Genomic DNA, 15,147 nt, shown 5'->3' with positions numbered 1-15,147 from the left:
TGAGTATTCATTTCTGGAGTACTCCTAGACCACTTAGTAGCTACCAGAGCATGACGAAGAACCAGTTATATCCTGCTGCAGCGGGGAAAGCAACATCTAAATAGGGGAGTTGTTTGGACAGAAACGGTCCTTGTATAAGGTAGGGTCAGCTGTCCTAAATTGACAACTTCTGGTAAATTTTACTGTGATGCAAAAATGAAGTTCTGCAAAGGATGTGGTCATAAAACAAGAACGTAAACAGGACTGGGTATGGAAATTTCTCCAATAACTTGCTAGTGTACAGGATAAGATTGGCAGCTGCTTAGAACATTCCTAAACCTTGGAACACTGCACCTAAAGTAGAAGTCCATGGCGGACGAAAAAAAATTCCTAACTTCTGCCTATCACCCAGGGACTTGAACTGCTATCAAAGGGTCAGGATGGTTTCCAGGTTGCCTGTTTCAGGGACACAAAAAGCAGAAAAACTCTTGACTACAAGAGAGCCCATCTGACTAAGCTGGAGAGATAATTGCCTGCCGTGACGCCCTATGGGATCCAGGAGTGACCAGAAAGATTGTTCCCTGCAGTTGGAGAAAAGTGGAACTTATTTCTAACAACTCTGGAGGGCATAGTACCAGGTAGATTTTATCTAAAGTGGGCAAGAAAACAACCAGTTACTTCCGGCCAGGAGCTTTTTGCTGCAGTGAAAACTGGTTCAGCTGGACCTCACGCAAAAGGTATCCACCTCATGGAGCCCAGCTGGGCTACAACTTCCAGCCTTGCCGCGGTGGAGGATTTTGAGAACTAAATGTACCTATGTTTGGAGATAAACCTTGGAGTAGGGTGAGGAGGCAAATCAATCTCAGGGACTACAAAATCCTGATTTTTCCCACTCTGAGCAGGTGGTGCCACAACCAGGTGCTTCAACAGGAGCTCAACGACAAAGTCTCCAACTTTCAGGGTTCTTTGCTGGCTTCATCCTTGAACCTAGCCCTGCTGGAGGATTCTAAGATCCAGAAAAAAGACTGCTTAAGACGGTAGCATGTTTGACCTGGATGACACACTGGATGTATCCGAACTTTGCTCCATCTCAGTTACTGTAAAATCTCATCCAGGTCCCGGTCAACTACAAACTGAGATTCTTCAATGGAACGTATACTGTTTTTATGCTAATTTGCCATTAAACCTAAAAAACACATACTTCAGTTCCCCTCATCTGTTTTAATAGTTTGCTGTCTTTGTGCGCACTGAGGTTTTTTCTCCCTCTTTCTAAATGATTTGAGAATTTTTTTTTGCTGCGTTTCTTACTTCGAAATTGTTTGTACTGCTGGGACATAGCATGCATTTCTCTGGGAAATTGCCTGCCACTTGCGACTTAGCTACCAGGGGTAAAGGGGATTCTCTGAGACTTGTGTTCAGACCTAACAAAGGTGTGTTTATTTATTTGGTAAGGACCTCCCATCTCAAACTAATAATCCACTTAGTTGCCCAGTCAAAACATATTTGGAATGTGCCTGCCAAGTGTTTGTGAGTACCCACAAACTAGTATGTTTGTGTCTGTTTACCTGCCTAGGCAGCAATTCCTGTTGTGGAATGACCACAAACCACTCCTACTTTACAGTTGTCAGTAATATTTTGTAAACATAAACATGAGTTTACAAAATGAGTGTATTGGTTCACTTAAGTTCAACTTAAGTGCAAAATTCATTTACGAATTTGACCCCTTATGTCCTGAACAAAGTTAAGAGTTTTTTAATTCAAATAATCTACAAAGCATATTTAGCTACAGTTGCTTCCCATGGGAAATTGTATGTATTTTTTCAACCTCTGAGGTCACCCTGTAGAACATATAGGGCTCAGTAACATGTGATTAACTCTCTCATCTGTCTTACTGGCAGTCATTTCCATTAAAATGTTCATTACCTTTAAATTGTAACCTGTAATGACCATTTTTAAAATGTCTTTAGATAACATTATTTGGAAAGGATTATCTGATCTGCATTCCATCGCTTGTATTCTGTGGTCTGTATTCCTTGCATGGTATCTGATCATTCATACCGAAAGAAATCTCATCCATGAAGAGGAAGGCAGGTGAGGTTTTGTTTTATCCTACGTTAAAATGTGGAAGCTTATTTTTGTTTGAATAAAGAAATGGAAGTGGGTGTGTTTTAAAACTAGTGAAAACATATATTTATAGTGATCAGTACTCAAGTTCTTACACACTCCCTTTCACCACATATCAGAATTACCTGAAGTGCACACAGGGCTATTAAACGTTTCTGCAAAAGACACTGTATGGTTCCTCTTCTCGCACACAGTTCCTGCCACCATACCTGTGTCATCAACTGCCCCAAGCCAGGTCCATATATTTTTCTGTTGTATGGTTGTAGCATAGGTTATTTTTTGCAAACATGTCTGAATGTATGTTATAAAGTAGGGAGAGCCAGAATCACAACTACTGCAGTCGCCATGAAAGTCTTAGCCTGGTGTAGCTTAACTTCCTTCCTAAAAGGTTAGTAGTTGTATTCCAAACCCACAAATGCTGGAAGGACAAGACAGCATGTGCCAGATCAGAGTTCAAAAGAACTTCTGCATCCAAGGAGTAAATGCCTGGTTACAAAGGTTATGCGGATGGCCCACGTGGTTAACATACAAAACTCTGCAGTGAACACATGCCTGTAGAAAGCCAGAATTGCTGTCTTTCCTATGGTGGCATGAGGATAAAGCCTCCTTGATTGAATCACTGCTCTGTGGTTAACTTTGGATCTGCACAAAATTTTACCACCTGATGTGTTACCTATAGCACCACCATCATAGACGAAGAAAAGATTATCTGACTTCTTGAAGTAAATTGTTTTTTTCATAAAGAATTTAAGACCTCAGAAAACATACAGGTCGTGTAGAGTTATTTCCTTCCTTAGATGAAATGCTTTTAAAAGCTTATAAGTAAAAGAGGCTCTCTTGAAGGAAGAGCCAGAAGTCCTCTAGTCTTTTTTGGAAAAGTGATGAAATCAAGAAGACTGCCTACCGTGTCAAGAGGTCAGGGTCACAGTTGGGGTTTTAATGATAGGCATAAACTTCGACCAAAATGCAATAGTGACAGTTAAATAAAACTCTGTGCCAGGCTGTCTATATCCTATAAAATTGTGCCTCAACAAGAGTGACCACCCTTGCTGTTGGCGTCATGAGTAATCTTGCCATCTCTGTGAAGCTGCTAGGCCATTTAATTTTCGCTGGCAGTACTTCTGGAGCGATGCCCTGTTATGAGGAGTGTGCCAGGAAGAGAAGCTGTGCTGTTGAGTAGGCCTTGGTGGAAGTGGAGTTCTGTGAGCTTGCCTGGGCCCGTCGGTGACGTGCCATAGCATGTCCAGCTCAGTGGTGCCACCCAAGCTGACACAAGGAGCGCCTGGTAGCCAGGAATCCGGTACAGCCTTACATTTGCTGTGGTCATTGCTGAGAGTGTAGTGAGGCTGCTGAGCGCACTTTGGATGTGAGCAGGGTTGGTAGAATGACAGGCTGCATCAGAAGTGGCAGACCCATGAGGAGGGGAGATGAGGATAAATATATTGCCAAGTTTTGAGAGGACATGATGAGGTCACCTGAACCTGGACCCCTCCCGTGGATGCCGATGGAGCTGTACTAATTGGGCTTACACTACAGAGAGAACACCAAAGCTATACTAGAGACAAGGGCACTTCTTGCTGAGGGAGATTCCTGGACAAATAACTTGAATTCTGGTGGGAATTCCAGAGGGCTATATATTTTGGCGTCTTTAAATCGTGGATCCTGGAAATTAACTTGTCTATATAGTTTGTGCTGGAAAGAGCCCACAGAGGACTAATTCCTAAGAGCTCCTCTATGTACACATCTGCAACCTATAATTATTGGGGTCATGTATTATGTGGACAGGGATGTTACCCTTTGAAAGGTCCACTAGAAACAAGAAATTTGGTGTGAATCGGCTAAGGTTCTCCTCTTTCCAGACTGCATGTTGAAGGTGCGGCAGCAACGGAAGTCCTTCAAAAAAGTTAGCCATGCAACTTCAGTATATATTGTTATACTAGTCCAATCTATAGGTATTGCACCAGGGGAAATTCTTCTTTTTCAAAAACCCAGAGAATGCTTTGGACCTGGTGGACTGACATTTTGTCAGTAATTGGGGTCCAATAATGGACTAATATTAGATTATGGGCATTACAAATGTGTTTGGTAATTACTATGAGACACTGAATTCATCGCAAAACCCAGCAATATCAGACGCCGATAACCCGATAGTCAAAAGATAATGGAGGAGATGTTGGGGGCAATCAGAGATATGCCATCAATGAAATCACCAAGTGTTCACAATTTGTGAACAAAAGAACTCCCGTCTAATTCCACTGTGTAACTATGACTGATGAACTCTTGCAGTCTGGAAACTTACTACACGACCTCTGTGCGGCCATGATCACAGTCATCCCTTACTATGGACCAATCTTGCCAATTAACAGAGGTTAAAATTCTCGGTTGGATAATGTGGCAGGGTTGCTAATTAACCGAGACCAAACATATTTATGTCAAGCATGGAAACCTCTTTCCATCCAGCGACTGTAGTTGGCCGTGGCACATGTGGACAGGCTTTGGGACCTAGCTGATTTTGCCCTGGTGGATTTTTAGAATCCCTTTTACTCTGTCGATTGCTGTGGTCTGCACTAAGTGCTAGGGAAAATTTACTTTGGCCCTGTCTTCCATGCTTGAATTCGTTTGTATTTTTCTCCAATGGGCACGAGTCTGGGTGAATGCAGTACTGTCCAGACTTTGACCATAGAACAGAACAGGGTATGAGATAGGGTATGTCCCTTATCCTCCCTAGTAATGGAGCCACTTGCAGAGTAGATAAGATGGGATACATTGGTCTGGGGCATTAGATGAGGTGCTGGAATTGAAGACCAACTTATTATACATGCAGAAACCCAACCTCTGTGCTCCACAGTTGATGCTGATGCTCAGAGTATACAATGAAGCCTCTGTTCTTAAATTTAATGGGCAAATCAACTCTTGTTCTACTTTCTCAAGAGATGCATTTGGGCTCGTAAGCCCCCACTGCTTAATTGCTCTTGGAGACGTTTTTGATATTTAGTTTTCCAGATCTCAAAGGACCCACAGCAATGTTGGATTTCGAGCATTGCCCCTTTGCTACAAAAACTAGGGTGCAATTGGATGCCTGGAATAAATTGCCGCTGCCAATATTGGGGCGACGCTGTCTTCTGCCAAGATGATAGCATTGCCCAGTGTCTATATACGCTGCAAAATGATCCTTGCACACTGCTCTCTAGTTTTTTACTACATTAAAATCTACTCTGACAAGCTTCCTATTTGCTGGTGGCCCTGGCTTACGTCTCATAAAGAGTGTCGTAAATTGCCGCATGATAAGGGCTTGGGGATAGTTGATATAAATCTATACAATGGAGTGCCCCAGCTGCCTCTATTCATGACTGGCTCTTTGAAGATACCAAGAATCCCACTGCGAGAATGAAAGTCTGCACTGTTGAGGAACACAGTTTGAAGACTCTCTTGTATGAGAAAAGGGTGCCCCCAGTCACTAAATTACCCCTTGAATTTTGCACCAGGCTCTGAAATGGGTTGGTTAGAATGTAAAGGTGATGAGGGAAATTCCTCTCTGGCATTGAACAAGGGGACAGCTGTGATTAAAGAGTTTCAAGCGTGAAATAGGTTATAAATAAAACAAATCAGGGATGTATGGCTTTCCAGGCCCAAGATATCCTGTGAGCAATTAGCAGTTGATTTAGATATCCAGATGTCACTAGTTTGTAAATATCCACATTTAAAACATGCACCATATAAATATAAGGACAGATTGAATCCCATATCTAATTTTAATCCGTCGTGGCGTAAAATAATAGTGGAAAAAATAGAAACGAAAGGGATAGCACAGCTCTACAAAGCCCTGATGATATCGTACCTGATCCACTTAAATATCCAAATTGGGCCCTCTTAAAGACCAAACCTCTCTGATTATATTTGTTACAATGACACAATCGCATTCAAACTTCCTGTCAGCCACATGCTCATTCTCACTCACACTCATTCATTGTCACTTATAATCCCTCACCTCCTTGATTTTCAGTTAAACTCGTTCTCACTCCTTCATACTCATTTTCACCCACACTCATTCTCAGTCACTCACTCATTCACCTTCTCATTTCCACTAATTCAGTCTTGCTCACTTATTCTAACACTCGCTGATCCTCACACTCCCTCACACTCACTCATCACTGTTAGAACTGGGAGTCTCTTGTTGGCAGAGGTATTCACCCAGTCCAAGTTGGGACACACACTCTAGTCAGGGTAAGTGGAGTACACACTAAAAGGGTTTATCTGTGCTCACCCTCTGGTAGCTTGGCATAAAGCAGTCAGGCTAAACTAAGGAGGCAATATATAAAGTATTTTTGCACACACACAGTAACACAGTGAAAACACCACAAAAGTACTCCAGTTTAGAAAAATTGCCAATATTTATCTGAGTAAAACAATACCAAAACGACAAAGATCCAACATACACAAGTCAAGTTATGAAATTTTAAAGATTATATCAAAATGCAGGACTTAGAAGTTAATAGCTCTAACTAGGGCTATCTGGTCGCGCTTGACCATGACAAATCCAAAAGTTCAGTTTACCCGTGATGGAGTGGGCCAGATACAGGAATCACGCAGACCCCCGTACAGTACCTTGCATGCATCAGAAATCAAAGACGATGCATCATACAGAAAAGGGGAAGCATCGCATATGCAGGTGAAAAGTCAGTTCCTTAAGGCAGTGCAGGTTTGTTGAAGTTTTGCCGCTCCGGAACGATGCGTTTCTCAGAGGAGGTGATGCAGCGGTTGCAGGTGTGAGTCCTCAGTACCTGAAGGCGACGTGATGTTGATGATGCGTCGATGTCAGGCGCAGGGTGTGTCGATTCCGCGACATCGAAGTTGAACTGTTGGGCTGAAGGCGATGCATTCGTCAGAAGCGGTGCGTCATAGACTTCGGTGAAGTGGTGCTTGAGACTCAAGCAGTGGCAGTTCTTCGGAGGCGCACCAGCAAAGCCAGGGCAGCATTGAAAATCAAGATTGTTGTGTCGTGCACTCTGTGAGCGGTGTCCACAGCTTTGGTGCAGGCAGCACTGATGCGGCGGTTTCTTTACAAGTGTAACTTCCAATTGGGAGTAGATATAAAATTAAATTAGAGTCTGGCGTCTCTGGGCTCGAAATTTAAAAACAGTTGGTTTTTAAACTGCAGTTCTGAAAATGCCACTTTTAGGAAGTTCACAACAGAGCTGAAGCGAAGTTTCACTCCAAGACCGGATGCACAGTATACTCTGGAGGATTCATTGTCAGAAAACAGTGAATAACTGGCCCAAAATAAAAAGAGGTTGTGTGATATTATGTATTTAGATTGCCCACAAGCTGATGCCAGCATCGAACACCCCACGCTGTTGGAGTCCGCCAGTAGCCCATTGTATAACTTATTTAATCACTATATATGTATCATAAAATTGAATCTCACTGTAATCAATGCTTATATTATTCAAAATGTCAATAAAAATGTTTTTTTTAAAATATATATATATACTGGAATACACACAATCTTGAAATATAGTCCTGAACAAATCAGTCCATCGTGTTTATTCAACATGATTCTCATGCTGCCATTTCTAAATGTTAGGTTGTACTGATATCGTCTCACATGTAACGTGATTGCAATTTTATCTCCAGTAATCCACGGGTGAAATCATTGTCCGGATTAGAGGGGAGAAGTCACGTCATATTAGTTAAGAAGAAGGATGGGATTAGTGAGTGGATTGTTCGTTTGGTAGAAGAAGAGAACAGGTCGGGGAGGCACTGACAATGATAAAGGATAAAGGTATGGAGGACGGGTGATGTGTTTTGGTATATGGGGATTGGCCCTCCGTGAATATTGTTAAAGCTTGAGTTGCTGGGGAATGGATATGGGGTGTTTCTAATTTGAATGAAGCAAAATGCAGGCCAGTCAAAGTTTGGGGAGAGGTTTGGTTGGGCATTGTTTTCGTAGCACATGTTTTGTGCGTAGAGGGAAAACGTTGATTGCGAAGTTAACAGCTAAATGTAGCCTGAATTTTACAATGTACTATTCATTATTTTGCGTGCATTTGAACTTGAACACAGAATCTAATGGGTGTCTTTTAAAAATTTGTAGTGAACCCCTGAGGAAGGGCTTTTAAACAGCCCGAAATGCATTGGGAAAAATATGATTAATCACTATAAAAGATCAACCATTAAGGCTAAATTATGTATGGGTCATGCAACAGAAAATAGCCTGGATTGGCATATCTGCCGGATCAGAAATTGTTTATACATCAGTGCCTCACATGTAACAGACATAAAGAAGATAAACTTTGGACTATCTGGAATAAAAATGAATTAAACATGGATGAATTGGTGGTATTTTTGTAAGGAAATATGGAGTATGCTGTGCGTCCGGTCTTGGAGTGAAACTTTGCTTCAGCTCTTTTATGAACTTCCTAAAAGTGGCATTTCCAGAACTGCAGTTTAAAAACCAACTTCAGTAAAAGATCCGTTTTTAAATTTAGAGCCCAGAGACGCCAGACTCTAATTTAATTTTATATCTACTCCCAATTGGAAGTTACACTTGTAAAGTGTTACAGGCAGCCCCAATACTAATCTGTGGAAGGGAAAGGCCTCGCTGTAGTGAAAAATGAATTCAGCACTTTTTCACTATCCAGACATGTAAAACTTTAAAAAAGCATTTCATACCTTTTAAATACACTGTACCCTGCCCATAGGGCTACCTTGGGCATACTTTAAGGGTAGTGTGAAGGTAACCTTGTATTAAAAGGAAAGGTTTGGGCATGGCAAGTAGGTTACATTCCCAGTTCCTAATGGCAGCTTAAATCTGCACACACAGGCTCTGCATTGATAGGCCTGTGACATGTATGAAGGGCTTCTCATGCTGCAGGCCCACTAGTAGCATTTGGCTTAAAGGCCCTGGGCACATGTAGTGCACTGTACTAGGGACTTATTAGTCAATCACATATGCCAACCTGGAAAAACTAAATGCCATGACATTTAAGATAGAGAACACATGCACTTCGCACTGGTCAGCAGTGGTAAAGTGCCCAGAGTCCTAAAACCATGAAAAATGAAGTTCAGCACACAGTCAAAATCAGTAGGTCAGAAGCAAAAAGTCTGGAAACCATGCCAACAGATGCCAGATTTAATCATCACTAACACTTCATGCTCATTGTTACTCCTCCATTGTCACCTACTCTTACTCGCTGTCACTCTGACATCCACTTGCACTCACTCCGTCTCACTCCTACTATCATTCAGACTTACTCATTGCCGCTCATAGTTACTCTTACTATCACCCATTCCGAATCACCCCTTGTCACTCACTGTCACTCATTCACTCACATTTATGTTCTCACACATACATGCATATTCCCGTTCACCCGCACCTCCAGCTGGATCACCCTCGGATCATGTACAAAGCTCCCTTCTTCTTCATTTAATCAAGCACAAAAGTGAAAGTTGAAACCTGTGCAGGCTCCAGACTTAAATCTCTTGCTTTGTCACCTCTCCCTTTCCCAACTTGTTACAGGTTGCGGTGTGGTCTCTAAGATTCGTGCACCCACTGTGTGATGAGAAAAAAACAGGTGGGGTCACCACCCAATTGACAGTCCTGAACACTACAGGGCTGAAGCCTAAATCACTTAGGGCTATCTTTACAAGTGGTGCTGGAGTGTGTACAGATGTGGAACCCCAGGTGCATGTCTATCCTGTTATGTTAGGCTGGAACTTCTCCAGCCCTGGAAGATCTCTCCTACTGGTAGTTCAGGAGTCTTTATGCCCCTGTGTCAGACAGATTTACTGCCACAGGCTGCTGCTTAACATTCTTTCACAGAAAGGGGAGGGGATCGTTATACTGATAGGGGTTAATAATTTATTTGCTATTACTATAGTTAAAAAAAAAAAAAAAGGGTACAAAACAAAGTAGCTGTGGCCCCACCGTGGGGCGAGCCACACTGCTGCTGTATCCATTGTCCAGGGTCTGTTATGGTTTTTCAGCTAACAGGTTTGGTTTCCTTTAGATTATGTGCATTCCCATACATTATAATATAGTTGTTGTTCTCTGTTTTACTAGTCCCATATTGTTACCTCTATTACAGGTTATAACGTAAATCTGATAATTTTCTCATGTGAATATCCCCTTAAGAACTCTGGAATCAGTGACCCTCGATTTGGAAGTGTGAGGAAACAGACTAAAGAGACAGTGAGCCGGCACGCAGGCAACCACTTATTCAGTTACTTTTGTCACTTCAGACGTGACCTCCTGCCAGTATGTGTGTAGCGTTGGGCAGTCCCCATTCCCACCCCTAGTTCCCCACATCATGGTCATCCCACATCCTCCCTGTGGAAGTATTGGGTAATATGCTCTGGGGTGAGGTATGCCCGATCAAGAACATAAAAATTAATTCGTTTGAAACAGGCATTTTTTTGATTTTAGGGATCCTGGCCAGGGTGTTCTCTCAGTCCTCATCCATCATAGGGATACCCAAACCTACAGCCCATCTTTCTCTCAGTGCTGTCAAAGGTTGGAGGAAGTCATTGCCAATCGCTCCATATAGGCATGTGATCGCCTTCACCCTCCCTCCTGCCGTTCCTATATAGCGACAGGTGGAGTGATCTTTAGGTGCCTAAATACCCATCCCCCAGTGTCTTCTTATGGCTGCCGTTATTGCTCTGTAGAGCAGGAAATAGCCCTGGTGGATACCCCAGTCTGCCCAGAATTCTTCGAATGGCAGAAGCTCCCCCTCTCTATACAGGTCTCCCAATTTGGTTTTTCCCACCTGTATCCAGTCCTCCAAGCCCCTCCATTGGTCCTGTTCGGCAGAGTATGTATCATCGTCAGTGGGAGGTCTGGTGAGTAGGGAACTCGGCTTTGTGTCTTCAGGAGACACTGTCCTCAGCAGCACCGTATCACCCGTAGTTCATTTGTACTTTCTTGTGGAACCCCACTGACCCTCAATAGTTTCCATAAGAGCACGTCGAGCTCAAGGACAAATGGCCCCATCTCTCTTCCCTGCATCTTTCTTCCCGCTATCCATTGTATAACCATTGAAATTGTCCGCACTGCAGTACGATTTAAAGTCGTGGACTGTGAGTCCCCCCCCTCCTGTTGGTCGTTTCAGTGTCGCCAAAGCCACCCGTCAATGGCCCATCCCCCAGATAAACGATATCCTTTGGGAGTCCAGTTCGGTGAACTGTGTTCTTGGTATCTACATAGGTAGTGTAGTGAAGAAGTACAATAGCCTCAGGAGAGCCATCATTTTTAAACGCGCCACCCTGCCGGCAACCGACAGAGGGAGAGTCCCCCAAAAGGACATGCTGGCCTTTAGGGACCTTTATGATACCTCCTATGTTTCCTTTCTGGAGATCTGTTTGAGGGTTGTAGAACTTGACTCCCAGGTATCCTAGGCTACCGGGCTCCCACACGAGGGCACCCAATCCATCCAATGGGTCCCTGTCCTCCACAAGTGGGGAAAGGCAGGATTTCTGCCAATTCACATTGAGCGCCGACAGTGCACCAAACTCAGTCATCATTTCTCTGGCCCCTCACAATTCCCCTCCCAGGTTGACTAGGAACAATAGCAAGTCATCAGCATATAGTGCAGTTTGATGGGCATGTCCGCTTATCTGCAGGCCTCAATATCTAACGCCTGTCTGAGCAAGGCATGCTAGTGGCTCCATGGCCAAAGCGAATAGTAAGGGGGAGAGGGGGCACCCCTGTTGCGTCCCCCACTCCACCCGGTAATGCTCTGATATTGTGCAGCCTGTTCGCACCCTTGCAGTTTGCAAAGCACAGAGCTTGCAACTACAAAATGATGGTTTAGTATTTAGTAAATATCTTTTGCAGTTTGGAAAAGGCTTTCTGAATTGTAAAAGGTGTTTTGGAACTCATTCCGAATTGTAGTTAGGAAGGGCGTGACAGGTGCATCTCCTATTTGTGAATTTGCATGAGACATATCAATACTTGTGACTGCAGTTGCAAACCATTGAAATGTTGATGACTCCTGCAGCTTCCCCTTTGGGAGTCTAGTTGAGTGGCCTCTGAAGGAGCATCCAGTCGTCCCGCAGATGTCTTTCCATTTGGACAGAGAACTGTATTTACAGTTCTCAACCCTTAGTGACCAATGTCCTTTTGTGATTTTTTTTTTGGATGAAAATCATCACCCACCCAGAGGTGGCATGCTTCACGATTAAGTGCCTCCTTACATTAGTAGAGAGATTCTACCAATGTGGTCTTCAACCCTAGGAAACGGGGGAGGTCTTCAGAAGGAAACACAGTCACTGTGTGGTAGAATTCCTGATGTGGGGTGTGATTGTTGAAGATAGAAAACAGGAAAAATGCAACTGCCTTCTGGTAGCCTAACAACCTTTATTTATTGGTGTGTTCAGTATGTAGGATTAAAAGAGATTGACATGTTTCAGCTCTTTTAGGTACCCTAAATAGGTGCATTGGGTTTTCTTAAGGACCAAACCTCTCTGATTATAATACTCATTAGAGTAACAAAATCGGTGTCCTGAAATGCCAATACTAAGCCTGTAAGTCCATCAGAGGAACACAATTTTTATCTGGGGGTGGACCTGGTAAAAGACCGCCTTAGTTAAATCAAGAGACAAAACAGCTGGTGTTAACAAGTCAAACGGAAGGGAATGTCACTGCAAAATGCACATGCAAGGTGAGGTGAGCATGCAACATTTCTGGAGGAAACCCTTAAATAGGGATAATGTGATATCATAACCACATGTTTAGTCTCACCCCAGTGCAAGTTGTACCATTGCCCCACATGCATCTCAGAGGCACATGAGTCAAACTGAAAATATATGCAACTTCATATTATGAGACATATTAAATGTTAAAAATATTTGCCAATAACTCCATAAAATTTGTATCCAACGGGCATTAGATTCTTCAATTTATCCCAGGGAATCCTGGCTGAACCGGGATTAAAAAAAATGCTACTGCGTATCACACGGATAGGCCTGGTGAGTAATGTGAAGGAGGCAAGCGTAACTTCAGTATAACATGGCTTGTGCATTAATAAGATCGGCTCGTTGATGTAATGTTTGTCATGCTCATCAAGCATATAGATAGGGCGGCATTGTTACTGACAGAAGCCGAAGCCCACAAAATGTAGTATTCTTTTTGTAACTGCCCATGCAATATGCATTATTTTGTTAAAAATAATGTAATTTTAAGTCATGAGAGTTGTAATGCCGAAAGTCTGGGTTTTAATCGATAATGCTTAGTACTAATCAAGTCTCAGACCGTAAGTGAGCCATGCATCCTCTAGGTGGGGAGGGCATTAGTTCTAGAAGAAATGTTAGCATAGAGCATTGGTCACTAAAATGTGGGACCTTCACGTGCAGATCTCTTTGGAACAGTCCCTTAGTCAGGCTGTTGTTATATATTTGCTAACCCATTTTTCCTAGAAAGAAGAGATCTGTTGTAGGGTGGAAGATTACATTTTTGTAGGGCAAGTGGGTGTGCTTTGACAGTACTCTGAGACCTACTGTAGACCTGCTGGCATGTTGGAGACAATTAAAGCTACTGGATCCTTACAGAAAGCAGAGATGCAAGATGCTTGTGTCCCTTGTCTTTTCTATCGCTGTGTCTCTCACATTTCCCTATCTTGCTCTCTTCCTCACCTACGTCTTTGTCTTACTCGCATTCCATGACCTCCTTCAACCATCGAGTGCCATAATCACTACTCCCCGCTGTAAAAGACAAGTATTACGGCTTCCTTTTCTTGCTCATATTCTGTAGCACAGAATATGTGATGGTTGTCATTTTCTGTGACTGAAATTTACTTAAGCCGGAAGAGAGTGCCTGGACATTTTGCTTCTGGTCAACCTATAATTTCCCTAAGGGCTGGGAATCAGAACATTAAGTTGTTGTGGCCAACAAAAAAGCACTCCTCGCTCGGGGCTGAAGTGCATTCCCAGTGCTCTTCTATGCTAGTAGTCTCCTTTCTTGTTTTAACTTGCAAGTGCAAGTGCAGTGACCAATTAAAAAAACAAAAACGAATTGTCTGTTGGACCAAAGACTGTGCAAACTAGCATGTAACGTAGAATAAATACAAGTTTAGAGGGGTTTCCTTTGTGTTGATAATGCAGTTCCCAGGCCACAAAGAATTTTGCTACGCCAGCGAGTATCTCAACAGGAATTAGAACTGACTATAGATTGTGCTTCAATAGGCATTGGCCTCATGGCTTGACCCTCTGACCCTCTGACTGGTTGCTGTAGAATCTTGCCCTATGCCTCCAAGCTTGAAGCATGTCTTTTCTGACCTACCTAGAAGAGAAGCAGCAAGGTGTACAGTCCAGATGACTGCAGCTGAATGGAAGGTCACAGAGGAAAAGGCAAATCGTTAGCAGGAAGTAAGCGTCTGAATGGAGACAGGCGAACAGACGGACACACATACTTCCCTACTCAAAGCGTCTTGACATACTATAATATCCCTCTCATCTGGTGTTAGAATGTTTAATCTTTGACCAACATCCTGAAATTGGATTCAGGTAATTTAAGCCCTGAGGATTTCAGCAAAGTCACGGACAAAGATTGGCTAATAAGATTTTATAGGGCACGATAGCTGCGGTAGGTGGGATTTTAAACCAACTTGGGTGTTCAGTGCAGAGAATTGTGCACATTAATCAGATAGATAGGGCATGATATGAGGGTGCAGCACAGAAGTAATCAGGAAATTAAGATTTGTTGGCAGGCATGTACGGACACGTTTGTCACGTAGACGTGGGGTACTAGTAATACAAATTGTTTGATCACCATAGAAAATTGTTTTCTTAGATCTCTTCTTGATCTACCTCCCAGTACTCCTCTTTATCTGGGCTTTGCCCACAGAGGGCTAGCCCGTAAGATAGACTACAAAATATTTTATGTTTTGGTATCACCTGTGGTCTGTTGAAGAGCTCACCTCCTACTGGCTATGACAGGTCTCTTGAAACTGCCCCAGGTAACCTCAATCCCATGGTTTAGCTCCTTGAGAGATCTACTTAGTAGGCTAGGGATGGAGACGTTGTGGTTACATCCGGAAAGTCTGTCTC

At 43.0% G+C, this 15,147-nt stretch overlaps 1 protein-coding gene across 2 annotated transcripts in view; it reads left to right on the top strand.

Annotated features, from left to right (window-relative positions):
• Window positions 1-15,147, top strand: part of TMEM220 (transmembrane protein 220) — a 187,253-nt gene that overhangs the window by 101,635 nt on the left and 70,471 nt on the right. For both annotated transcript variants that reach the window (XM_085616752.1, XM_085616751.1), the window contains exon 4: window positions 1,947-2,070. In XM_085616752.1, the coding sequence (XP_085472878.1) occupies window positions 1,947-2,070 (124 nt within the window). The remainder of the gene's footprint in view (window positions 1-1,946; window positions 2,071-15,147) is intronic.

This window comes from Triturus cristatus, chromosome 7 (assembly GCF_964204655.1).
Source record: "Triturus cristatus chromosome 7, aTriCri1.1, whole genome shotgun sequence".
Lineage (NCBI taxonomy): Eukaryota > Metazoa > Chordata > Amphibia > Caudata > Salamandridae > Triturus > Triturus cristatus.
This window is presented reverse-complemented; position numbering and strand designations above follow the sequence as displayed.